The 27,478-nt window shown below is 43.5% G+C and overlaps 2 protein-coding genes across 3 annotated transcripts in view; both read left to right on the forward strand.

The window, feature by feature from the left end:
* Positions 1 to 7,471, forward strand: part of LOC115133242 (kinesin-like protein KIF21A) — a 43,276-nt gene extending 35,805 nt beyond the window's left edge. Inside the window, 8 exon segments of the mRNA XM_029666273.2 lie at positions 2,998 to 3,213; positions 3,327 to 3,359; positions 3,576 to 3,712; positions 3,957 to 4,131; positions 4,520 to 4,678; positions 4,956 to 5,244; positions 5,518 to 5,717; positions 5,965 to 7,471. Of these exon segments, the coding sequence (XP_029522133.2) occupies positions 2,998 to 3,213; positions 3,327 to 3,359; positions 3,576 to 3,712; positions 3,957 to 4,131; positions 4,520 to 4,678; positions 4,956 to 5,244; positions 5,518 to 5,717; positions 5,965 to 6,022 (1,267 nt within the window). The 3' untranslated portion in view covers positions 6,023 to 7,471.
* A 6,469-nt stretch (positions 7,472 to 13,940) lies between these two features.
* LOC115133243 (copine-8-like) overlaps positions 13,941 to 27,478 on the forward strand; it is a 120,277-nt gene continuing 106,739 nt past the window's right edge. The window contains exon 1 of one of the 2 annotated variants that reach the window (XM_029666279.2): positions 13,941 to 14,148. In XM_029666279.2, the coding sequence (XP_029522139.1) occupies positions 14,045 to 14,148 (104 nt within the window). In that variant the 5' untranslated portion in view covers positions 13,941 to 14,044. The remainder of the gene's footprint in view (positions 14,149 to 27,478) is intronic. The other variant, XM_065021759.1, reaches the window with a different exon arrangement.

Raw genomic sequence — 27,478 nt, forward strand, 5'->3', positions numbered from 1 at the left:
AGTTTGAATAACAGACTGGAAGCTTCAAAAGGAGGGTGGTGCTTGGAATCATTGTTCTTCCTCTCTCAGCCATGGTTACATGCAAGGAAACATGTGCCGTCCTCATTGCTTTGCACAAAAAGGGCTTCACAGGCAAGAATATTGCTGCCAGTAAGATTGCACCCTTAAATCAACAATTTATCGTATCATCAAGAATGCTTCCGGGCGCCCAAGAAAGTCCAGCAAGCACCAGGACCGTCTCCTAAAGTTGATTCAGCTGCGGGATCGGGGCACCACCAGTACAGAGCTTGCTCAGGAATGGCAGCAGGCAGGTGTGAGTGCATCTGCACGCACAGTGAGGTGAAGACTTTTGGAGGATGGCCTGGTGTCAAGAAGGGCAGCAAAGAAGCCACTTCTCTCCAGGAAAAACATTGTGGACAGACTGATATTCTGCCAAAGGTACAGGGATTGGACAGCTGAGGACTGGGGTAAAGTCATTTTCTCTGATGAATCCCCTTTCCGATTGTTTGGGGCATCTGGAAAAAAGCTTGTCCGGAGAAGACAAGGTGAGCACTACCATCAGTCCTGTGTCATGCCAACAGTAATGCATCCTGAGACCATTCATGTGTGGGGTTGCTTCTCAGCCAAGGGAGTGGGCTCACTCACAATTTTGCCTAAGAACACAGCCGAGAATAAAGAATGGTACCAACACATCCTCCAACTTCTCCCAACCATCCAGGAACAGTTTGGTGACGAACAAGGCCTTTTCCAGTATGATGGAGCACCTTGCCATAAGGCAAAAGTGATAACTAAGTGGCTCGGGGAACAAAACATCAATATTTTGTTTCCATGGCCAGGAAACTCCCCAGACCTTAATCCCATTGAGAACTTGTAGTCAATCCTCAAGAAGCGGGTGGACAAACAAAAACCCACAAATTCTGACAAACTCCAAGCATGGATTATGCAAGAATGAGCTGCCATCAGTCAGGATGTGGCCCAGACGGCATCCCCAGCCACGTCCTCGGAGCATGCGCAGACCAGCTGGCTGGTGTGTTTACGGACATATTCTATCAATCCTTATCCCAGTCTGCTGTTCCCACATTCTTCAAGAGGGCCACCATTGTTCCTGTTCCCAAGAAAGCGAAGGTAACTGAGCTAAATGACTATCGCCCCGTAGCACTCACTTCCGTCATCATGAAGTGCTTAGGGACTAGTCAAGGACCATATCACCTCCACCCTACCTGACACCCTAGACCCACTCCAATTTGCTTCCCTCCCCAATAGGTTCACAGACGACGCAATCGCAATCGCAATCACACTGCCCTAACCCATCTGGACAAGAGGAATACCTATGTAAGAATGCTATTCATCGACTAAAGTTCAGCATTTAACACCATATTACCCTCCAAACTTCAAGCTCATCATTTAGCTTGAGACCCTGGGTCTCGACCCCACCCTGTGCAACTGGGTCCTGAACTTCCTGACGGGCCGCCCCCAGGTGGTGAGGGTAGGTAACATCTCCACCCCGCTAATCCTCAACACTGGGGCCCCACAAGGGTGCGTTCTCAGCCCTCTCCTGTACTCCCTGTTCATCCATGACTGCGTGGCCATGCCCGCCTCCAACTCGATCATCAAGTTTGCAGACGACACTACACTGGTAGGATTGATTATCAACAACGACGAGACGGCCTACAGGAAGGAGGTGAGTGCCCTCGGAGTGTGGTGTCAGGAAAGTAACCTCACACTCAATGTCAACAAAACAAAGGAGATGGTCGTGGACTTCAGGAAACAGCAGAGGGAGCAGCCCCCTATCCACATCGGTGGGACAGTAGTGGAGAAGGTGGAAAGTTTTAAGTTCCTTGGCGTACACATTACGGACAAACTGAAATGTTCCACCCACACAGACAGCGTACCAGGCGTTCTTCAGGTGGCTGAAGAAATTCGGCTTATCACCGAAAACACTCACACATCTTTACAGATGCACAATAGAGACCATCCTGTCCGGCTGTATCACCGCCTGGTACAGCAACTGCTCCGCCCACAACCGTAAGTTTCTCCAGAGAGTAGTGAGGTCTGCACAATGCTTCACCGTGGGAAAACTACCTGCCCTCCAGGACACCTACACCACCCGATGTCACAGGAAGGCCAAAAAGATCATCAAGGACAACAACCACCTGAGCCACTGCCTGTTCACCCCGCTATCATCCAGAAGGCGAGGTCAGTTACAGGTGCATCAAAGCTGGGACCGAGAGACTGAAAAACAGTTTCTATCTCAAGGCCATCAGACTGTTAAACAGCCATTACTAACACTGAGTGGCTGCTGCCAACATACTGACTCATCTCTAGCCATAATGAAAAAATTGATGTTATAAATGCATCACTAGCCACTTTAAACAATCCCACTTTATATAATGTTTACATAACCTACATTACTCATCTCATATGTATATACTGTACTCTATACCATCTACTGCATCTTGCCTATGCTGTTCAGCCATCACTCATTCATATATTTTTATGTACATATTCGTATTCATTCATTTACACTTGTGTGTGTATAAGGTAGTTGTTGTGAAATTGTTAGATTACTTGTTAGATAATACTGCATGGTCGGAACTAGAAGCACAAGCATTTCGCTACACTCGCATTAACATCTGCTAACCATGTGTATGTGACAAATACAATTTTATTTGATGTGGCCCAGAAGTTAATTGACAGCATGCCGGGGAGGAGTGCAGAGGTCTTGAAAAAGAAGGGTCAACACTGCAAATATTGACTCTTTGCATCAACTTAATGTAATTGTCAATAAAAGCCTTTGACACTTGAAATGAAATGCTTGTAATTATACTTCAGTGTGCCATAGTAACATCTGACAAAAATATCTAAAGACACTGAAGCAGCACACTTTGTGGAAATTAATATTTGTGTCATTCTCAAAACCTTTGGCCACGACTGTATATGACTTCAGCTGATCATCCAGTGGGTATCAATTGAATTGTCTCTCTCTGTGTTGTGTAGTTCTGGAGTCTGGTCTTCGATGGGAGCTGAGAGTAGATCACTGGAACGCTCACCTCGAACACCCAGGAGGATGCTAGAGAAGGGAGGACAACCTCCCTTAGACGTCAAGGAACACACACCTATGGACCCCAAAGGACACCCGGCACGAGAGACAAAGTCACACATACCCACGCCCACAGCCACCGAGAAGACTAAAATCACAGACACCAAACAAACGTAAGAGCCGTTGCATGAAGCCGTTAACACACCACTACACAATGTTTGCCACAAATGTCATGTTTTGTACGACGTCCCGATGGTCATAGTAGTACCTACGTCTTGTGTTTCAGGATGGAAGAGTCGATTATATATCATGGACAAAGGTATGTAACACTACTGTATGTCTATCTATATACTATACTACTGCATATATCTAATTTCCTAACACAGGGGTTCCCAAACTTTTTCACTCTGGGCCCCCGTTCCAGCATTGAGGAACATCCCTCTAGCCCGTGCCCCCCCTGCCCCCCACAGTTTGAGTCTGTTAGGACAGTTAAGTCCTAACAGACTTAATACATTGTCTTTTGTCCCTGTTACAGAGGGGTGATCAACCCCGTGTCATCCCCTAAGAGCAGCCATACTGCCAGACTACAGTGTGTCTATGTGGCTGAGGGACACACCAAACCTGTCATGTGTGTCGACTGCACTGATGACCTGCTCTTCACTGGCTCTAAAGGTACAGCTCTCTAGTTCTATAATGTTCGGAAACTAAATCAACCCTTGACCTCTAAACCATGACCCTAGAGACTTCTCACACCTGAAAGGCTCAGATAAGTGTAAGTCGTATTATTTGGTATTAGCTTCATCTAGCTTTCTGGTATGGTTGATGGCGTGTCTGTCATATATAACACTCATCGGAACCCCTAACCATCGACCTCTAACCCCTGCGTCTGCGTGTGTTTGTATGCGTGTTTTGTCAGATCGTACGTGTAAGGTGTGGAACCTGGTGACTGGTCAAGAGATCATGTCTCTGGGAGATCATCCCAGCAGTGTGGTGTCTGTTAGATACTGTTCCAGCCTGGTCTTCACTGTCTCCACCGCTTTCATCAAGGTCTGGGACATCCGAGACTCCGCCAAGTGCATACGCACACTCACGTGAGTATATATATATATATATATATATATATATACACAAACACCAGGAGTATTTATATACACCTCTAGTAATAAACCGAAGACCTTTGTTATGTCAACAGTTGCAGTTGAGCATGCCAAGTTCCTTTTTCAACACATTCTAGGAGATTCTAACACATTCTAGGAGATTCTAACACATTCCAACACAGCTCAGGGAACTTCAGATTCTTATTGGCTACATGAAAAAAGTATTTAACAGTTAACCCACTGTTCCCAGGCCGTCATTGAAAATAAGAATGTGTTCTTAACTGACTTGCCTGGTTAAATAAAGGTAAAATTAAAAAAACATTTTTTTCTTTTACACAATGTCATTCCCATTGACATGGTATTATATGTGTGTGTGTCGCAGGTCGTCGGGCCAAGTGAGTTCAGGGGACAGCTGTGTGTCTCTCAGGTCCCTGTCCATCCCTCCAGGAGAGAACCAGATCAACCAGATTTCTCTGAACCCTACGGGATCCTACCTCTACTCCGCCTCCGGCAACTTAGTCCGCATGTGGGACCTCAGGAAGTAAGAATGAAGGCCAAAAAAAAAACTGTTTTTTTTTTTCCCACCAAGAGTAGTTGAATATCTTGTTTAGTTTAAGGAAGGACTGGAGGTGGCACAAAATGAAGATAAAAGGAGAGAAATTGCATACGCCAGAACAGGCACAGGTGCTGAATGTAGAGTGTAGGAAAGATAGCTAGTGAATGCTTGTCATTACTTCACAGTATGATCTTTAGTTGTACCAAAGAATCCTAGATCGGAACTCCCTGAACTCTCCTTGAACCCTGACCTTATGCTCTAGGTTTGTGTCTACTGGGAAGCTGACGGGTCACCTGGGTCCGGTCTTGTGTCTGACCGTCGACCAGATGGGCAACGGTCAAGACGTGGTCCTAACTGGGTCCAAGGACCACACCCTGAAGATGTTTGAGGTGACGGAGGGTGTCCAGGGCAGCATTGTGTCCTGTCACAACTTTGAGCCACCACACCAGGAGTGTATCGTCTCTCTGGCTGTTCAGGGGAACAGCCTCTACAGCAGCTCCAGAGACTACTGCATCAAGAAGTGGGACCTGTCCCGGAAACGACTAGTACAGGTGAGACATACTGGACACTAGCTGTATATTCAGTACTGCTAGTACCTGAAAGTGAGACGAGGCACTCAAAAACATACAATAGCTGTGATTTTCACATTGCATGTTGCTTTGTAAGCATCAAATCTTGTTCTGTTGAATTGTTTTTGCTAGCTGCAACATTATCATCATTATAAGACCAGTAATGGTAGTAAACAAAATGTATTGTCCCAAGGAGTTCTTTTTCAACAGTTTGTAGCCCTGTTTTGACCTAGTGCGTACTTGCTTCCTCCACAGCAGGCGGCGAGCGCCCACTCTGACTGGGTAAGTGTGCTGGGTGTTGTGCCAGGGTGCCCGGTAATGCTGAGTGCAGACAGGGGAGGTCTGCTGAAGCTGTGGCACGCTGATACCCTGGCACCGCTAGGAGACCTGAGGGGACACGACAGCCCTGTTAACGGATTGGCTACCAACAGCAGCCAACTATTCACTGCCTCAGAGTGAGTTTATCGCCTAACCCTAACATGACCCTCGAATGCCATAGGAGTCTGACCATAACCCCTACCTTCAGAGAATATATCTCCTAACTCTGACCATGATCCCGTTCATACCCTGACCCTAACCCTCTGAGTAAATCAACCCACTGTTACTATAATAACAAAGCCATAGTTTAACCTAAAAGAGAGATAATCAAACCTCTGATACACATGTTGATCCAGCGATGTCATGTTCTTTCTTGTGTGACAGTGACCGGACAGTGAAGATTTGGCAAGCAAAGGGTTCTTTGGAGGAAGGCATCCATTGACACTGAGAAGGAGACCTCTGGACTGTGACCGGACACAACTCTGGGGACCTACTAGATTACTCTGGATCTACTACAGCCTATGGATGTATTGCTGCCTGCTGGATCTACTACTCAATCTATTTGCTTGCTGCTCTGCACAATGATCCGTGGATGAAGGACCTCCGAAGATGGTCACAGGGCAGATGACCAGCCCTGACACACATATGACCCCTTGAGTTCACCAACACAAGACGTTCACTCGACAAGGTTGGAGGAGAGTAGCACAGCAGTCATGGTATTCACCTGAAGGACAGTGAAACTCCAGTGTAATGCCCATGGTTCTGTCTCATGCTGTGTCCTCTCTATACATATCGTAGAGGAATCATCCACTACAGTGCGTGGAATCACGCAGGCGGGGGGGATGTCTTCTAAATAAAGGCCCTATGGAGGTTGGTTTTACTTCAGCTGTTACTGCCAAACCCTATGGGACACTCATATAGCCTTAGCGGGGAATAGGGATATCTCAGTAGGAATAGCACAGTGAACTAATGGTGTGGGACGGTGTAGCTGATCTCTGCCACAGAAACAAAGCTCAATGAGGGTGTGTCGTCATCATACTACAAAATGTGCTTGTGGATTTTCATCTCAACCAAATTCAAGTGTTGCTTTTAATGTCGTTACCTGCAGATTGTGTGTGACCAAAGTACAAACCTTCTCTGTGTTAGTCAACGGGCTGTGATGAGAGTATCTTTAGCCAACGTTGTACTTGCCTGTGTACAGTACCTCTATCGTGGTCTTACTCTCTTTGTTTCGTGCAAGTACATTCAAACCTCAAACTACAAAAAGTGGTTTGATCTGTAATTTTCTGTCAAAGTGTTTGTATTTACGTGTGTTTTCATGGTGACTTTGAAACCTCCAAAGTTCTGAGCTTCCATTTCATGTTTGTATCCAATGGCCTGCGTCAATCATTTCAGAGCCCAGGTAAAGTGAGGTTACCTGTGCACAGGCGTATGCCCCATCTTTAAATCAACTCAAAAGTGTATTGGTCGCATGCACAGATTTGCAGATGTTATCGCAGGCGCAGCGAAATGCTTGTGTTTCTAGCTCCAACAGTGCAGTAATACTTAGGAATAAAACATTTCTGAGTGAGCTTTCCTGTACCCACGTATTCCATTCCCCCAATCTGATTCAGGAACGGGCTGAACAGAATGGAACAAAACATAGAGGTGTGTGTTATTATCAGTGCCTGTCAATTTTATACTGTAGATACAGTAGTACAGTATCACAACCTAATCTGTGTGGACTAGCCCAGGATCTCTAGATTGGGATGACATAGGTTTTATGACCACATCTTTATGTAAATAAGAATCCGTTTTTCTTCCTCCTGGACATATTGTGCGCAAAGTCCGACTTTTTAGTGATTCTAATTTCATATGCAGTGTGGAAATAAATGTCATCTGTCAAAAATAACATGAACTGGTATATCTTTCAACGTGGAGATGTGTGTTGCCATAATGCCACCAATTGGTGGCAGTGTAATACAGTATCACATTAGGGAACATGACACGGTTTCAAAACAGAGAAAGCTTTGGAGCGGGAGATTTGTTTCCCTTCCTCCTGTTCTTCGTTAGATATTCAGTTCAGGCCGTTTTTAATTTTTTGCAGGAAAACAATTCTATCCGATGTCCATGAACCAATCTCCTTGACAGGTGCCCTTACTTTTGTAGTAAATTCCTGATAGCACAGGTGGATTTGCAAATGTTCATAAACGCAATGCAAATCAACCTGCTTTCTAAACGTAGATCTTTGGTTGGGTCTGTTTTCTCATTTGTTTGTAGCGAAGGTAAAAGCATTGCAAGAATTCCATAAAGGCATATCATAGATCCAAGGTATAAACCATGGTAAGAACTATACAGTATGCTCTCTATATACCTGTGAATTCCCACTTCCTGCATGGTCACCTGTGTGCCTACCTATGCATGTGACCCATGACCCAACATATGTGGGGTCATCATGGGTCGCTGGTTACATAGGCACAACAGTGTATACATTTATTGAGGAGGAACTACGATGAAATCCTTGTTTTTTTCCATTATCTTCTTTGTCCTTTTGATAGCACTGCAAGGTGGAATCATCATGTTCCGTACATCCCCTGAAGAAGAGAAGTGATGGGTTGGTGCATCAGAGTTTCATGTGTACAATAAGAACAGAACAATCTCTTGCACCATAAACACTGCATTACTTCTGTACCACGGACTATTTCCATTTTTAAACACTGTTCCAAAAACCACAAGCTACTGTATATTTAAAATAAAATAAAAATTGCTAGCAAGCATCGGTCAATACTGAAGCCACTTTTTCAAAACTCTTCACAGTCTGCATTACCAACATGCATCTTGGCCAAACAGTTAATCTCACCTCCAAAATTGACTCAAACCACCAAAACACTTCATTACATTTCTCAAAATAAGCTCGTTCGACCAGAACACTGGCAACAATTCTCTCTCAGAAAGCATACATTGTCATTCATAACACACTGAACTAAAAAACACTAACAACAGGGAGCATTACATAAATGATTAACTTCTCTTTGAAGTTTGAATGATTTTTCACATAAATCAGTATTTCATTATATAATAAGAATAACACCTTTTCACTTTATTGACTGTACTAAAGTATACGTAACAAGAATTAATCAGAAATGCCGCAATTTGCTTCAACAGACTTTATTTTTTTCTATCTTTGCATCTAGTAATTTACTTGTGAAAAATAAAAAGTTGAAACAAATTCCTGAAACTCCAGGGCTGCAATAATAATTACCAACAAAAACATCAACAACATGTATAGTATAATCACTCATACTGTACAGTACTGTGAGGGTTCTAGTTCTCCCTCTCTCCTGCATTTGGCCACAAGTTCTTGTCAACATGACACCTTATGTCTTCTCTGGCGATGCATCTTGGACAGTATTTTCTGAAATGTCTAATCCAACCCTGGCAGTCTTCAGGAGAAGTTTCTCCACACCCCACATTCATGGCATCCAGTAAGGACATCTGGTGATGTGGAGGGGGGGTCATAAACCTTCCACCTCCACACAGAGAAAAACTCCTCTATGGGGTTTAGGAAGGGGGAGTATGGAGACAGGAATAGTTCTGACATCCTGGGATGTGCAGCAAACCAGTCTGACTGCAGCAGAGTAGTGGAATGCCACATTATCCCACACAACAACGAAGGTAGAGGAGTTTCTTACCCCTCTGCTGGCACAAGTCGATTCTTCAGGTCATCCAGAAAATAAACGAGTCTCAAGCAGTTGCCGTACCAGGCGGTGATACATCCGGACAGGATGCTCTCGATTGTGCATCTGTAAAAGTTTGTGAGTGCTTTTGGTGACAAGCTGAATTTCTTCAGCCTCCTGAGGTTGAAGAGGCACTGCTGCGCCTTCTTCACCACGCTGTCTGTGTGGGTGGACCAATTCAGTTTGTCCGTGATGTGTACGCCGAGGATCTTAAAACTTTCTACCCTCTCCACTACTGTTCCGTCGATGTGGACGGTACTGCTCCCTCTGCTGTTTCTTGAAGTCTACGATCATCTCCTTTGTTTTGTTAACGTTGAGTGTGAGGTTATTTTCCTGACACCACACTCCGAGGGTCCTCACCTCCTCACTGTAGGCCGTCTCGTCGTTGTTGGTAATCAAGCCTACCACTGTAGTGTCGTCTGCAAACTTGATGATTGAGTTGGAGGTGTGCATGGCCACGCAGTTGTGGGTGAACAGGGAGTACAGGAGAGGGCTCAGAACCCACTCTTGTGGTGCCCCAGTGTTGAGGATCAGCGGGGTGGAGATGTTGTTACCTACCTTCACCACCTGGGGGCGGCCCGTCAGGAAGTCCAGTACCCAGTTGCACAGGGCAGGGTCGAGACCCAGGGTCTCGAGCTTGATGACGAGATTGGTGAAGAGTTTTGACAGTGTGACTTCAGTATTGACCCATGCATGTTAGCAATTAAAAAACTGTAATAGAATGTGGTCCAGCCATATAGAGTTAATTCAGTGTTCCTAAAATAACCATGATTCTTACTGCCCTGTCAACACAATCTGACATATTTTATTGGTCTAATCACTGCATTGTTTCTCCATCAATTATTATTTCCATTTTAAAACGCTGAACATCAGAGTTTTAAAATAACCATTATTCTTACTGCACTGTCAGTATATTCTGATAGGGTTTCTTGGTCTGTTCTATGTTTCTCGGATTTATAACATACTTTATCCCAAGTTAACACTAGGACCCAGACGGTACTCTTATAGTTTCATAATAAATGAATGTACAGACTGACCTCAATAGCGGCTACATGGGATAAGAGTTCCCGTCCGGGGTTATTTTAAGCTCAATCTATATGGGTTTGACAGGGATCTTCTGTGCTTTTCTGAACCTGGTTTGGTATCCTTTATACCTGAGGGAAAAGAGCTGAGGTGTATGGTAAATAGGTTGTGTCCCACATGGAACCCTATTCCCTGTATAGTGCACTACTTTTCACCAGGGTCCATACTCTGTCCAAAAGCAGTGTATTACACAGTATAGGGAATGGGGTGCCATTTGGGATGCAGCCATTGTAGCCAGAGACTGATAGTATTTTTAGGCTTTGGAATTTGTAATGGGGATTATGTGACTCCCTACATTCATCCAATCTCTCTTGGTGTGTGTGCGTGTGCATGCGTGTGTGTGTGTGTGTGTGTGTGTGTGATCATATTAACCCTGCGAATCATTGCTTGAATCATCACTCCCTTCAGTGCCTGTAGATACACAGGTAGATGTTTCTGCAATACCCTTTATTTCCCTGTTATGTCACAGGTTGTGTCATTTGGCTTTTGGAATAAAGGGTTGACCAAGAGAGGGAGCAAGATAGATTGATTCGACTGAGAAACAGTGAGAGGGTCGATGCCAAACACAACCATGCTTACCTCACATACAGGGAATAATGTGCCATTTTGTACCCAGCCAGAGTGAGTTTCCTGGCATCTGCTGGGGGAGGATAGAGAGGGTGGTGAGAGGATGGAGAGAGGGACGAGAGGAATAGGGGAAGAAATGTCAGGGAGATGTTCTGGACCTCAGTACACAGATCATGGGGTTATGATGAGGTGTATTTTATTACATAAGGGCATTTCCATTTAAAAGACCCATGAGCACCAACATGTGAAGTTCATGGGAGCATATCAAATTGGGTGTCAAATGAAAGAGTCTATGTTTTTGGGAAGTTAAGGCATAGATTCATTTTTCAACCATTTTCTATCTTAAAAATGTGGCATAATTAAAGGCTTTGATTTCTGGATAAACAGATGGAAAGGGGGTCTTACAAAACATTCACCAGAAGTTAAATGATATCAGAAATACGTCAAAACACAATAATGTTGACATAGAGACTGCCAACTAATATCAATGTTTTGGAGAAATGGTTTACCTTCTGTAAGTTCAAGGAATATTGCCTTGTGCCTTGTATACGCATCTTTGAGATATTTTCTCATTTCTCTCCCTCATGAGGAGGGAGGATAATTAAAGTTTGCAGACGTAACAAGCAGTGGTAGACTTACCAATTCATTAAAGTGATTTTACTGATATTAATTTTGTTTATGAATTATCAAGTGATTAAAACTTCGTCATTCGGTTATCATACTGTTATGTTCAGCTCATAACTGTTTTTTCTCTTTCTTGTCACATTGTGATCAAAACAAGAATGTTATAACAGTCTGGACTACCCCTCCCTCTCTCTCTCTCTCTCTCTCTCTCTCTCTCTCTCTCTCTCTCTCTCTCTCTCTCTCTCTCTCTCTCTCTCTCTCTCTCTCTCTCTCTCTCTCTCTCTCTCTCTCTCTCTCTCTCTCTTTGTGTCTCTCACTCTCCAGTTAATGTCACCCCTCCCAGCTCTTACTGACACCTACCCATGACCCCTCTCTCTTTCCCTCTTTCCATTTACATTAACTAGCATCCTCACCTGCTGAGCGCCGACCAACACCAGACGTCCATGGACGTTAAAAAGTAGTTGAAATTTGATCAGTCTACCCTAGCCTTGGTGTTAATGTCCACAGACGGACATGACTGGACCAAATCTGAACCTATCGTAGAAGTGTGTTTCACAAGTTTGGTGTTTCACAAGTTTGGATTGCACAGTATAGTACAGTATACATTACAATAAGTAGAGTACAGTACAGTACAATACAGTTCAGTACAGTACAGTCAGTCGAGCAAGTAGAGTACAGTCCAATACAATACAGTACCGTAAAGAAAAGTAGAGTATAGTACAGTACAGTAAAGTACAGTAGTACTGCACTGAACTATACTGTACTGAACTGTAATGTACTGTACTCTACCCTACTCTGCTCTGCTCTGCTCTGCTGTGCTGTATTGCACTACAATTTACCTCTACTGTGCTGTGATGTCCAAACTTGGGGAGACATAGAGAGAATGACAATCAAATCCATAATTATGCATTTCTGTGTAGTACAGCTCAGGGACCCATGATGTAATTATGTTACCATAATTCTGTTAACGGGTGTAAATACTCTTCACTTACTGTAATTCAATAACCAAAAGAGATTTTTTTCTAACTCAAGGAGCCATGTTATAACTTCTGGAAAACGTGGTCACATAAAAACTTGAGGGAGATTTTACCAGCATTCCGTTACCAAAAGTTTGCATCTGCACAGTTCTTCCACTCAATTCGTTTTTGTACATTTTTCAGTGGAAATTGTTCAAAGTAGTCATTGTTCATAAAGTTGTATGGTTTGTTAAACTGTGAAATCAGTATTTTTTTTGTTTTTGCACACATTTTAAAGTAGGATTGCCCATATACCTTGCAGTAGGCTCACTATCATTAACACATTGACCTGTTACAGCTGAGTGGGCAGCTGACATTATAGGCTGTTTCATTATATTCAAGCTGCTCTGTCGGGGTGTGTAGGAGGGCACTCAATACAAGTGGGGTCAATTACTCCTGGTCTGAGAGCGCAAGACTGTTGCCATACATACACGTCACTAAATAGAGTGAAATAGGCCTTACTGTATAAAACATTAGAGGACACAGGCATGGACTTCCTCGTGGAATCCTCTTTCTCCTGACCTGTGTGGTCATGTGTTAAATAGGCTACCGTGTTACTTTCACCCGGATTCCTCACACCTATGAGTGGAAATGGATGCTGTTTCATGTTTTATGCATATGTTTATACAGTAGTGTATACTGTGTGTGTCTCTGTCTCTCTCGTTCTCTCGTTCTCTCTCGCTCTCTCTGTGTGTGTGTGTGTGTGTGTGTGTGTGTGTCCATGCATGTGCGCATTCCGCGTCATGACTGTGTGTTTTGTGTGTGTGCGTGCATGTGAATGTACATATTTCAAAGGATCTTTTGGGCATCACTTACAGTAACTCTTTGATGAGTGCTGGCTGGTTGCCTAAAGGTGTGGTAATGGTTTCTCTCACCAGCTAACAGAGGGTCTGTTTTTGAGCTATATTTAGAGGTGGAGGTCAGGCCTGAAAAATACTGGGTAATGAAAATGATGAGCCACCCCTGGGATCAAATGTCTTCTATCCAAACATAGTAAACACATACTTTCTTTGTAATTACTTTTCCTGGTGTCGGGAAAATTATGATGGGAAAATAAATAATAAAATATAATTTGGAACACTTTAAGACCTATTACACACAGACACACACACAAACACTCGCTCTATCTATTATTATAAGTCATGACAGGGGCAGTGTAGCTTAACTCCTATTTGATGACTAGTGTCCTTACTGTAGGTATCTTATGAATGCCTGTTATGATTGTAGACTATTTATCAGATGGGCATCTGTGGAATTATTTTGTCTAAGGCGCACATTCCGCTCGCAGCGCAAGTAGGTGACGCTGACTGTTGAAGTGACATCAACCCACCGCTAGTAGCCTGCTTCGGAGCATTCCTCTTCGTTCAGTCCACATGCATTCATTCTCGTTTCGCTAAAGGAGGTGTAGTTTGTTCGATTGTTGCTGCTGAAAGGGGTTGGACAAAAATATTTTTCACCATGAACAACTGTAATAGCTTCGTCAACATGGCGTCGATAGGAGATTTCGACCCGCTCAATGCTTCCATCCCCGCCACCAAAGTTGAAATCACAGTGTCTTGCAGGTAAGATAATGGCTTCAGTGTAACCCATTTTTTTGTCGGGTGTTGTTATGACTGTTGTCACAGTAGAAGGATATGGAATGGGCAAGTATTCCGGGTTTTATCTGCCATTCCAATTGGCCAACTGTCAAACAAGTTCTGCTTGTAGTGACATTTTGAAAAGTCAATGTTGTTCAGCCAACCGCACTGTTTCTGATTATTTTTAGGCTACATTGTATCTAGATAAGAGTGAGGTGTTGAAGTTGTGACTTTGTTTTAGTTTTGGGTGGTAAGTTTACAATTCACTTTCGAACTGTAGTCTATCAGGTATTTAATAGGCAGTAACCTGGGATTCTGCCTGTTAGAGGACTGGCAATGGATATCAACAGGCGTTAATAATAGGCATCGTCAACAATACCAACATTCCCTATCTTGGTATACTGCCGTATGTTAGAAGGCTGTTCTCACCGAATAATTTGACACTTGTTTTATTCTGACCCGTGGCTTGTTGTGGGCTGTCACTCACGATCTGATCAGAGGAACATAAATAGATTTACATTGACCTTTTACAAAAGGTAAGCTATATGCCAGGAGTAGGCTAGTGATTTGATGTAGCATAGCCTACGTGCAGCGACAGTCAGACTAGTGTATGTGCGTGTTGAGGGTGTATCACTAGCCGGTTTATACCCACCCTGACTCTCTGGAGCCGTGGCTTCCGGTTGCGTAACGGCTCCCCCAGTCCCTGCCAAACCTTGTGTAGTATTTAAGGGGTCCCTTAAGAATAGATCAACTGAGGGAATGCTGGCCTCACTGGAATGGGAATCGTAGTGTTGTCACTGGACTGTCACTCATGATTTAATCAACTGATAGTGAAGGAAAAACGACACACACAGTGAGACTTTGTAAGCGCTCAGTAACACGTCATAGTGAAACAAAGTGGTGGCCTTCTTAGCAAGGAAATTCCCGTTTGATCTCTCACAATGGACTCAATTGAATAAAAGGGAAATAAATGTCGCAATAACCACACACAATACACAATAACTAGTTACACAATATCTGACCATACCATGCGGAACCAGTAGTCTACTTGTCTAGGGGAATCAATCCATTAAAATGTGTTATTTCTATCACCTCCAGGGAACAAGTCACATATTACCCCTTATGTGTCAGCCTCTGAAGAAGAGATGGAGGGTTGTGGCACTATATACATAAGGGATGTTCGGTCAATTCTGGTACTGAGTCACGCTCTAGTGCCTGCTGGGCATAGAGGGGGTCTGTAGGGAATGCCTTCACACTCATTACAACCCAGAGAGGAGGTGAGGTACCATGGTAACGCGGCCAGGTGTGTGTGTGTCCGTGCCTGAAAGGCTCTGATCTCTCGTGCTCTCTCTCTATCACAACACTACACACACACACACACACACACACACGCACTATGCACGCACTGTGTGTCTGACGAAGGGATAAGAGTCCCTCTCTATCTCTCATTCTGACTTACTTTCTTCTCTCTGCCCAGAGCTCCAATGAAGGCCCAGACTGTTAGTACAGATAACTATATCTTTTCCTGCCTGCAGTCATCTGATGTCATGTTTACATGTGGGTACGATAGGCTACTGTAGGTGGATGGCTCTGCTCTGGTTAGGTTGGGCTATGCCTATTTACTGTCGTCATGACACGGTAAAGTTCAGTTAATATGAATAAGTTGGTGAATATTTATGAGGTGTTCTTCTCTGCTAGATTTCTCAGTACCCCTCGGATCCTCCTGGGTAAATTGATCCCTGGCTTGCTGTAATATAGCGGGCCTAACTGTTTCAGGAAGTATTTTATTGTACGAGCACTGTATTCCCAATCCAGTGATTGGTTCTACCTCTCTGTGAGTGTGAATGCATGAATTGTTCGGATATTGCATTATCTTGCTATTTCCGCACCTGGCACATAAATCTGATTTGTGGTATCTGGCTGGTTGTCTCTGTGGTACTGTAGTTTAGTGTGCGGTTCCCTGTTGTTTAGGGGAACATCACTCATGTGTGGTGTCTGGCTGTGCTTATGGTAATCTGTGGTGTCTGGTTTTCTCAGTGCTTGTTCAGGGATGTGTCTAATCAGTGATAGGAGCACAGATGTCAGAGCTGGAGGCCTCATTACCTCTCTGATTGAAGAGGAGGGCAGGGGGGCACCAGGAGCTCCATAGGGACCAGGGGTACATGTTTGGGCCCAGCTGTGTACCCTTTTTCCCCTTTTCTCACTCCCTTTCTCCCCTTTTCTCACTCCTTTTCTCACACCTGTCACTCGTCTCTCGCTCATTCCTCTCTTTCCCTCTCTTTTTCCTGGATACCCGTCAATGTGTCTGTCCCCTCTCCCTGTCGCTTTCCTCTCTCCCCTTCCTCCTCTCTTTCCACCTCTCTCCTGGGTTTTCTCTCCCTGTCAGTGTGTAACTGACTCTGACTCCGTGCTTCTACACCTGCATTGCTTGCTGTTTGGGGTTTTAGGCTGGGTTTCTGTACAGCACTTTGAGATATCAGCTGATGTACGAAGGGCTATATAAATAAATTTGATTTCATTTGATTTTGACAGTGTCCTTAGATGTCAGATCTCCCTCTCCATCTCGTTCTCTGTGAGACTGCCTCTCTTACCAGCACAACTGTCACCAATTGGCTGACTTAATGACAGCCACTATTATCAATCCAAAAGTTTTGTGGTAATTTTTTCTTGAGTTTATTTCAGGTTGACCATGCCTGACTGTTTCTCAATGCTTACCCTCCCTACTCCCTAAAATACTGTTGTTTGAGGGAGTAAGTTTGTTTTGGGTTGAAACACAGCACAACTTCAGGGATAAGAAACCCCCTGGTGTGTTCTCCAAACACCAAAATGTAAATAAACATGTTTAATTATAAATCTACAAATCTAATCCAGACAGTCAGTGAAAGCTTGCTGGGCCAGTGCTCCCTTTAAAAAAATGTATCTCAATGGGATCATTGTGGTAACGCCATTGCGCTAACGCTAGTTAGCAATTCCGCCAACTCCAGTTGGCAACTTCCTTCTAACTGCACACAGAGAGATAAAAATGGTATCCAGAAGTTCATCTGACTCTGGGAAAGTAGATAAAGGGCTTCATTGCTAGACGTTGGATAGAAAAACTAAGCAAACCTTCCCTCAGCCCACTTTCACCTTCTGAACAAATTCATATTTTAACCAATGTCTGGATTTCAGTTGGGTTACTTCAAACAGTTAAAATATTTCTCCCCTGGCTGTTGGAACAAAATTCTCTCTCTCTCTGTCTCTCTCTTTCTCTGTGTAATGGCTTGGCAGCCCTCCTGTATCCTGTCTGTCTGCTTAGTTTATGGAACTGAATGGTGGCCTTTAATTTGAAAGGGTAAATGGAAAGTAAGACTGAGAGTGGAAACATGGCTCTAAGTGTGGGTCGCCTTGGACATCTTTCAGGTGACAGTCATAGGGTTATTGACGATGGCCAGTTTTGAGCCTGGATGATGTCAGATATTCATTAGCTAGGGGACGGGAACGGGGGGGTGTTGTGCACAGACTGGTGATTCGCAGACTGTTGCGGTTCATCATTCGCCCACGTTGTCTTATAGTAATGATGCCACATATGCTCCCGGCAGGCCCATTTATTCAGGAAACGTTTAAATATTTGTCATTTAACTTTGAAAATATGTTACCTTTTTTATATGTGGCATAAAAACAACCAGTCAATGTTTTAATCTGATTTAAGCTACTTCAAAAGTTTCCTTTAGGCATATGCACGTTCGTCCAAAATATCATTCCAGCATCATCAAAATGGCTTGACATTAACCAGGTTTCCATCCAACCTTTTTGTGTGAGTGAAGTACATGTCTGATAACAACTATCACGCTATCAAGGGAAAGCATGCAATTGATTAAGGCTTCAGATGAAATAATGATGAACTTCACAGGGTGCTGAAAGTGCGAGGTGATGAGCTTGATGCTCCTTTCAATAAGTATCGAGGGTCTTATTCTGATGACATGATCATCGATGCTTGGCTGCTGTTTGACAAATAAAAATGATATCGAGCTTTTGTCCATAATAATCTCATCGTGTAGGTTATACCCACACTGTATCTGCGAGCTGTGTGCTAGAGCGCACGTGCCTATACCAGACTGGGAACATTCGCTACCTAAACAATTGTTTTTTTGTGGTAAAACCATCAGTGGGTTAACTGCCTTGTTCCAGCGGCAGAACGACTGATTTTTACCTCGCCAGCTCGGGGATTCGATCCAGCAACCTTTCGGTTACTGGCCCAACGCTCTAACCTGCCGCCCCCAGGATACAAAGTGTGCGAGCTAGGTTACTCACTTTAGACCTGTCCAGGACTCACAGATCACCATGGATAAAGGAAAGGGAGGCAACAAGAGGAAGCTGTTGTCGAATATTGACACGCAGCCCTGGCTAGAAATAACAGATAAGAGATCAAATAAGAAAAATGGAATTAATCTGGGTCGTGTGAATGTAAACTTCCCCTTTCTCTGTCAGAGACTAGAACCTGGATCACATGAATGATTTGTCCATACCAGGCGAAGGCAGGCGGAACATTCCAATATCCAATGCGCACAGGCATAAAACATGTGCACAACACACACAGACACACATTTGATTGGCTCCAACCCAACAGTCACAAGTGATAATAAAGACGATTCACTCTTATCTGCAACATACTTTCAAGTATAGATCCAGACCTGTCTTTTTTATGATAGAAACCCAACAACACTCAACTAGTTCCTTGCTTGTCTTGAAGGTTATTTTTGGTGCTTTGGTTCCCTCTTTGTATTTCCATTTTGGATCCATAAAGATCAGCTAATGGCTTGTATTGGAGAAGTGACAAAAGTGTCTGGATGGATTGATCTGAGACTGGCCATGCTGTGGCCTGGTTCAATACGACTCGGAGAAAGACAGGAAGATACCTCCATTGTATCTCACATAGGAGAGGTGGTTGAAAAGAGAGTGAAAGACAGGCAAAAGACTGCTGATCCATGATCAATGGACATTTGGCTGGAACTGTTGGAGCTGAATGGATTTTGGAAGACCTTACAGGAGCAAAGCAATCAGTGGGATTTGCAATTTGGCTGAAAACATATGGAGCTGAAATGAAATTGGAAGACATGGTCTCTGAGCCTGGGTAATGGCCAGTGTGTGTGTGTGTGTGTGTGGGTATGGGTGGGACCTGCCATGTAATAGGGTTTGGGTCTGCTTGGGGAGTCTAGCACACCTCGTAAAGATCCACACACAGAGGAAATGACTATTGACCGCTCCAACTACCCTGGGCTCTGAGGTGATTTTCTACATGGCTGGAAAAAAAGTTCCACAGAATTGTGTGCAATTTGCATGTAGTGTGTTTAATCTGCATTGCTGGGAATTGCCAGGGACTTCACAATACAATTTTATCACGATACTTCGGTGCCGATAGAACATGTATTACGATTATATATGTATTTCAATCCGATACTGTGATTTTTATTGCGATTTGATGTTCCGAACATATTGCTCACTATGTAAATGCATGAGAAAACGAGTTTCGATTAGTCAGGGAAATAAAAGTGGTGAAAACAAGTTAGCCTGGCTCACTATTTAAAAACCTACAGTAACACATTTTTACAATAAAAATAATATTGCGATGTGTAACTGTATCGATTTATTTTTCACCCATCACTAGTAATCTGTGTGATTTAGCGTGTTTCTTTGCTTCCATGCTCATTGTTGAACCACAGAAGGTAAAGTTTGTGACTCACATTGGATTTGTTTTTCCTCTTTCTCTCTCAATTCAGTTAAATTAAAAGGGGCTTTATTGACATGAGAAACAAATGTTTACTTCGCCAAACCAAGTGAAATAAACAACAAAAATGAGAAGAAACAAAACAAAAAAACGATCAGAAATTATACTGAACTTAAATATACACACAACAGGTAAAGTGTTGTTTCCATGTTTCATAAGCACAAAATATAGAGGTACAGGGTGAGACCCAGATGCAGACACGGGAGACAGATGGTTATTAGTATCCAAGGGGCAGGCAAGAGAATGGTCGTGGGCAGGCAAAAGATCTTGGTTCGCTCGCTCTGACTAGCCGTTGGATTGGGGTTGGAATCCGGAGGACAGGCTGGCTGACGACCCAATAAGGGTGCAAAACGGTTTCCAGAACTGAGACGAGAACTGAGAACCCCGGTCGGAGACCATGTCTACCGGGAGTCCGTGGATCCTGAAGACGTGCTGCACCATGAGCTGGGCCATCTCTTTGGCAGAGGGTAGTTTGGAGAGAGGGATGAAATGGGCGGCTTTGAAAAACCCGCTTGTTACCATCAGACGGAGGGAGCCCAGTGACAAAGTCCAGGGAGATATGGGACCAGGGACGATGAGGGACAGGTAGTGGCTCAAGGAGGCCAGAAGGGGCTTGCCTCAGAGTCTTATTCTGAGCACAAATGGTGCATGCGGCGACGAAGGCAGAGAGGCATCAGGAACCATTGTGGGCCTCCAGAAATGTTGTCGAAGGAAGGCCATGACATGTAAGCTCTGAGGAATGAGCTCATTCCAGGACCCGGGACCGGACTGAATTAGGGACGAACAACCGGTTAGCTGGGCCCCCTCCAGGGGCAGGCTGGGAACGTTGTGTCTTGTGGACCAAGGTCTCAATATGCCAGCCCACAGCAGCCACAAGGTATGAGGTAGGGAGGATGGTCTCGGAGTCAGATGATTTGGCAACGGGACTGTACAGGCAGAGAGAGGGCATCAGGTATAACATTCTTGGACCCTGGGCGATAGGAAATGATGAAGTTGAACTTGGTGAATAACAGAGCCCACCAGGCCTGCCTGGAGTTAAGGCGCTTGGCTGTGCGGAGATATTCCAAATTCTTTGGTCCAATCCAAAAATGGATGTTCTGCTCCCTCCAGCCAGTGTCTCCACTCCTCCAGTGCCATCTTGACCACCAGGAGTTCTCGATTACCCATGTCGTAGTTTCTTTCTGCAGAGTTGAGATGATGGGACAGGAAGGCACAGGGATGGAGCTTTTGGTCCTGGATGGATCTCTGGAACAGGACAGCCCCCACTCCAATGTCAGAAACATCAACCTCAACCACAAACTGACAGGACGGGTCCAATCCACTACTGCTTTCACCTTTTCCGGGTCCATCTGGACATATCCTTCAGCGATTACATATCCCAGAAAGGAAAAAAACAGGATGTTGTCGAGGTAGAAACGATTTAACATATCCCGGAGCACATCGTTTACCAGGCCCTGGAAGACCACACTGGTGTGACCAAACGGCATGACCAGGTACTCATAATGTCCACTGGCAGTGTTGAAGGCTGTCTTCCACTAATCCCCTTCGCGTATCCAAACCATGTGGTAGGCATACCAAAAGTCCAGCTTGGAGAAGCTGGTAGCGCCCTGGAGATGTTCGAAAGCTGAGGAGAGGAATGGTAGGGGGTAACGATTCTTGATCGTTATGTCATTAAGGCCCCGGTAGTTAATGCACGGACGCAGGGTCTTGTCCTTATTTTCCACAAAGAAAAACTATGCGCCGGCAGGTGATGCAGAAGGACGGATACCTCCAGCAGCCAGAGAATCCTCAATATACTCCTCCATGGCCTTGGTCTTTAGGATAGGGAATATAGCCGACCACGAGGCGGTGTGGTACCTTTGAGAAGGTCAATGGCACAATCGTAGGGACGATGCGGGGGAAGAGAAATCCAAGGCTTGACTTAAGCTCTGCGAAGGCCGTCTCTGGGACGGCTGCGCTGCTTTGAGGCAATGAGAATGGCAGAACGGACTCCAGTGCTCTAGTGTCCATGGGAACAGAGAGGAGTTGAGTGGGGATACCTAATTCAGAAACTAGGGTAGCGTCTGTAAAACTCTCATCTAGCTCTGCCCAGTTGCATATGTTCCGGTGTATCTGACTCACCCGTCGCCGATGATTCTTGAGGGAGCTCGGGTGGCTTCGGGTCTTCTCGGAAATACTGCCTTCGGGGACTCCCGGATTCGTTCGGAGATGAACGAGCAGCAACAGATGCATGAGTGTGCCCAAGACCAGACCACCTCTCACTCCTGCGTTCCCGTAGATGCCCATCCATCCTAAGAGAAGGGCGAGGACAGGTGAAACAGATCAGGGTGTGACACAAAAAGCTTATTTCTCTCAAATGTTATGCACAAATTTGTTTACATCCCTGTTAGTGAGCATTTCTACTTTGCCAACATAAACCATCCACCTAACAAGTGTGGCATAACAAGAAGCTGATTAAACAGCATGATCATAACACAAGTGCACCTTGTGCTGCCGACAATAAAAGGCCACTTTAAAATATGCATTTGTGTCACACAGCACAATGCCACAGATGTCTCAAGTTTTGAGGGAGCGTGCAATTGGCATGCTGACTGCAGGAATGTCCACCTTAGCTGTTGCCAGAGAATTTAATGTTAATTTCTCTACCATAAGCCCCCTCCAGCATTGTTTTAGAGAATTTGGCAGTACGTCTGACCGGCCTCACAACCCGCAGACCATGTGTAACCACGCCAGCCCAGGACCTCCACATCTGGCTTCTTCACTTGTGGGATCATCTGAGACCAACCAATATCCAGCAACCGGACAGCTGATGAAACTGTGGGTTTGCACAACCAAAGAATGTCTACACAAACGGTCAGAAACCGTCTCGGGAAGCTCATTGTACTCACCAGGGTCTTGACCTGACTGCAGTTTGGCGTCGTAACCGACTTCAGTGGGCAAATGCTCACCTTCGATGGCAACTGGCATGCTGGAGAAGTGGACTCTTTATGCATGTATCCCAGTTTCAACTGTACTGGGCAGATGGCTAGTATGGTGCCCTGTGGTGGGGTTATGGTATGGGCAGGCATAAGCTTCGGCCAACGAACACAATTGCATTTTATCGATGGCAATTTGAATGAGGTAGCGTGACGAGATCCTGAGGCCCATTGTCGTGTGCCGCCATCACCTCATGTTTCAGCATGATAATGCACGGCCCCATTTCTCAAGGATCAGTACATAATTCCTGGAAGCTGAAAATGTCCCAGTTTTTCCATGGACTGCATACTCATCAGACATGTCACCTATAGACCATGTTTGGGATGCTCTGGATTATGGCTGGGCGATATGGCCTAAAACTCATATCTTGATATTTTTTTATATCTTTTTTACTTATGCGCGAGTCACGATATATATCTCGATTTAAAAATATATATATAAAAACATCTCTAAACTTTGTTGTACAATTTAAAGGTCAAATATACATTACATTTAAATCTGTCAGCAATAATCTAATGAATTCAGAGATTGTAAAATTATACCTCGACTGAATATATATGCCTTCCACAACCATAAAACCCACTAATAATGTCATTATTTTATCAAAATAGTTGTACTGACTTTTCTTTTCAATAAACACTGATTTGGCTTTCAGGTCTGTCTATAAAAATGCTCTTTTTGTTTACAAATTTAACCTGAACCATGCATAATGCACATTTACTAACAATGCAGTAGGCATTGTAGAAAATTAACACTGTTTATGAGACCAATCTCTCAAGCACAAACCACATTCTAGTGCTAGTGAGTAGCCAGCTAATATTTGTATTTTAAGTTTAGCCAACTTGGATCTAGGTATAATTTCACAAGCTCTGAATTCATCGAACAAGGCAAAACAGTTGAATTGTTATGAACACAACCTTCTGTTCGTCTCCAACTGTTTGAACAGCATGCTAGCCTGTCCACTTTGTTCAGCGGTATGTAGGCCACAAATTAGGTAGGCCACAAATCATGTGGCCTACCTAATTTCTTAGAATTAGAACGAGTTGCAAATTCCTTATATAATTATTGTATGCTTATTGCACATTTATAAAACACGACTAAACAGCTAGTATAACAATCTTAATTGACTAAAATGCTGCTAGCGATACGTGGTACCATAATGTGCGTGCGACCAAACAGAATGAATGTTCATTGGTACATCCGATTTAGTAGCGTCTGCTCGAAATTTTGAGGGGATGAAACATAAACAGGTTCTGCCCCTGAACAAGGTAATTAACGCACTGCTCCTAGGCCGTCATTGTAAATAAGAATTTGTTCTGAACTGACTTGCCTAGAAAATTAGGAATTCTATATACAGTTGAAGTCGGAAGTTTGCATACACCATAGCCAAATACATTTAAACTCAGTTTTTCACAATTCTTGACATTTAATCCTTGTAAAAATTCAGCAATTTATTTTAAGAATGTGAAATGTCAGAATAATAATAGAGAGAGTTATTTATTTCAGCTTTTATTTCTTTTATCACATTCCCAGTGGGTCAGAAGTTTACATACACTCAATTAGTATTTGGTAGCATTGCCTTTAAATTGTTTAACTTGGGTCAAACGTTTTGGGTAGCCTTCCACAAGTTTCCCACAATAAGTTGGGGGAATGTTGGCCTGAAGCAGGTTTGTAGGCCTCCTTGCTCATACACGCTTTTTTAGAACGTCCCACAAATTTACTATAGGATTGAGGTCAGGGCTTTGTGACGGCCACTCTAATACCTTGACTTTGTTGTCCTTAAGCCATTTTGACGCAACTTTTGAAAGTATGCTTGGGGTCATTGTCCATTTGGAAGACCCATTTGCGACCAAGCTTTAACTTGATGTCTCACACTGATGTCTTGAGATGTTGCTTCAATATATCCACATAATTTTCCACCCTTATGATGCCATCTATTTTGTGAAGTGCACCAGTCCCTCCTGCAGCAAAGCACCCCCACATCATGATGCTGCCACCCCCGTGCTTCACGGTTGGGATGGTGCTCTTCGGCTTGCAAGCGTCCCTCTTTTTCCTCCAAACATAACGATGGTCATTATGGCCAAACAGTTCTATATTCATTTCATCAGACCAGAGGACATTTCTCTAAAAAGTATGATCTTTGTCCCCATGTGCAATTGCAAACCGTAGCCGGCCTTTTTTTATGACGGTTCTGGAGCAGTGAGTGTCCTTGCTGAGCAGCCTTTCAGGTTATTTCGATATAGGACTCGTTTTACTGTGCATATAGATACTTTTGAACCTGTTTCTTCCAGCATCTTCACAAGGTCCTTTGCTGTTTTTCTCGGATTGATTTGCACTTTTCTCACCAATGTACGTTCATCTCTAGAAGACAGAACGTGTATCCTTCCTGAGCGGTATGACGGTTGCATGGTCCCATGGTGTTTATACTTGCGTACTATTGTTTGTACAGATGAACGTGGTACCTTCAGGCGTTTGGAAATTGCTCCCAAGGATGAACCAGACATGTGGAGGTCTACAATTGTTTTTCTGAGGTCATGGCTGATTTATTTTGATTTTCTCATGATGTCAAGCAAAGAGGCACTGAGTTTGAAGGTAGGACCTTGAAATACATCCACAGATACACCTCCAATTGACTCAAATTATGTCTATTAGACTATCAGAAGCTTCTAAAGCCATGACAACATTTTCCGTTGGTCTGTGAGTATCTGTCCTTTGTGAGTTTGGCTTTCGTGCTGCGTGTATTGTGCACTTGTTATTACGGGTCTCGTCCCGTCCCGTGTATTGTTGTGCATTTGTTATTATGGTTCTTGCCCCGTGTAGTGTATTGCAGGTTTCGTCCCGTGTATTTATTAAAGGTTTTAACTCACTTTTTTGTTTGGGTTACATCCCTGTGTTTTTGTATATGTGTTTGTTTTGGGCTTCGTCTCCATGCCTTTTCATGGCATTTTGTATATTTTGGGTGGAGTATTCAACTCTCCTATTACGAATTCCTGCACCTGTCTCCAATCAGTTACGTGACAAAATAACACATGGAATCATGTAGTAACCAAAAAAGTGTTAGTTTTGGTGTCTTCGGTATTATTCTACAATGTAGAACATTTGTAAAAAATAAAGAAAAATCCTGGAATGAGTAGGTGTGTCCAAACTTTTGACTGTTCCTCTATGTCAATAAGGTGTTTTTTAATTAAAAAAAAAAATCTTTAATACATTTGCAAAACAATCAAACAGATTCTACTTCGTCATTATGGGGTATTGAGTGTAGGTTGATGAGGATTTGTATTTATTTAATACATTTGAGGCTGTAATGTAACAAAATGTGGAAGAAGTCAAGGGGTCTGAATCCTTTTCGAATGCACTGTATACAAGTATTTGTAGTTTATATTGATACATTGTACTGATTTAAATACACCTCCCATCTTGCCAATAAAGTCGTCCATGGTCATGTGACCTTTGGAACGCTACATGGTGGGAGATACTGGTGGATGTTCTCTTCAATGACCAGAACCTTAATGGTTAACATTTAAGGCATTTGGCATATGGTATGCTAGACATTTCTGCGTCCCAAATGTCACCCTATTCCCTATAAAGTGCACTATTTTGAACAAGGCTCATATAATAGATTCCTGAATACATCAATAACCATAATTACAAGTCAACAGCACTTGCTCTAAAGAGCTCCTCTCTTCACACCGCCAAGCGCCTAGTCAGCCTACACTGAACTCACTTCAATCACCCGGTGACATATTGCTTTTTTTTGGCCCTGATCTTTCTTTTTGGAAGAGTGTGACCCTCAACTTAACTCCAGTTCCTTTCACTACTGTAAGCACTTTGCTTGCAAAATGCAAATAAAACAAAATCACATTTTTGCCGTGAAGGGTTTTTGTATGGATTCGTGAAATTACTTTTTTTTTTTACTATGTAATTCTAAGATTAAATATTTAATGTTATCATGCTTGGTTACTTTATATATGTTTAAATATAGTATGATTAGTTGAAGGTATGTTAGCACTTGGCTGGAACACAGCTCTGCACATCACATGGGTCCTTTGCACCAGATTTGAAGAGCCCTATCTTAACTGTATAAATCACAGGCTAAAGTTTTTTGAATGACAGGTGAAGGTTTGAGTGACAGCCACAGGTGGTCATGATTCTTTCTTCTCAGCCTTTTCACTGTTGGAATATTATAAACAGGCAGTTAGGGGTCTGGGCCTCACAACCTGACTCTGTCAGTCACTGTCACCATGGTGATATCGAGGCTGACAGACTGCTGGAGAAGCAAGTATCCATGTCCACATCTGTTCCTCTCTCTCTGTCTCTCTCGGTCTCTTTCTCTCCGTGCTAAGAAATATGTAGTCTTGCATGTGTGTATCAGTCATTTGTGTGTGTGTTTGTTCATGTACTCTAATTTCCATATACTTAAATGACAAAGATGTCAACCAGATGCCATCAGATAGAAACGCTACAGTAATGATTTACGAACATGTCGTAATAAGATTTAATGGACCCGTCATGTCCTCCTCTTGAGTCATATAGAAAGAAGGAGGGAGAGAAGAGATGGTTTGAGAGAGATAAACA

Source organism: Oncorhynchus nerka, linkage group LG8 (assembly GCF_034236695.1).
Source record: "Oncorhynchus nerka isolate Pitt River linkage group LG8, Oner_Uvic_2.0, whole genome shotgun sequence".
Classification (NCBI taxonomy): Eukaryota; Metazoa; Chordata; class Actinopteri; order Salmoniformes; family Salmonidae; genus Oncorhynchus; species Oncorhynchus nerka.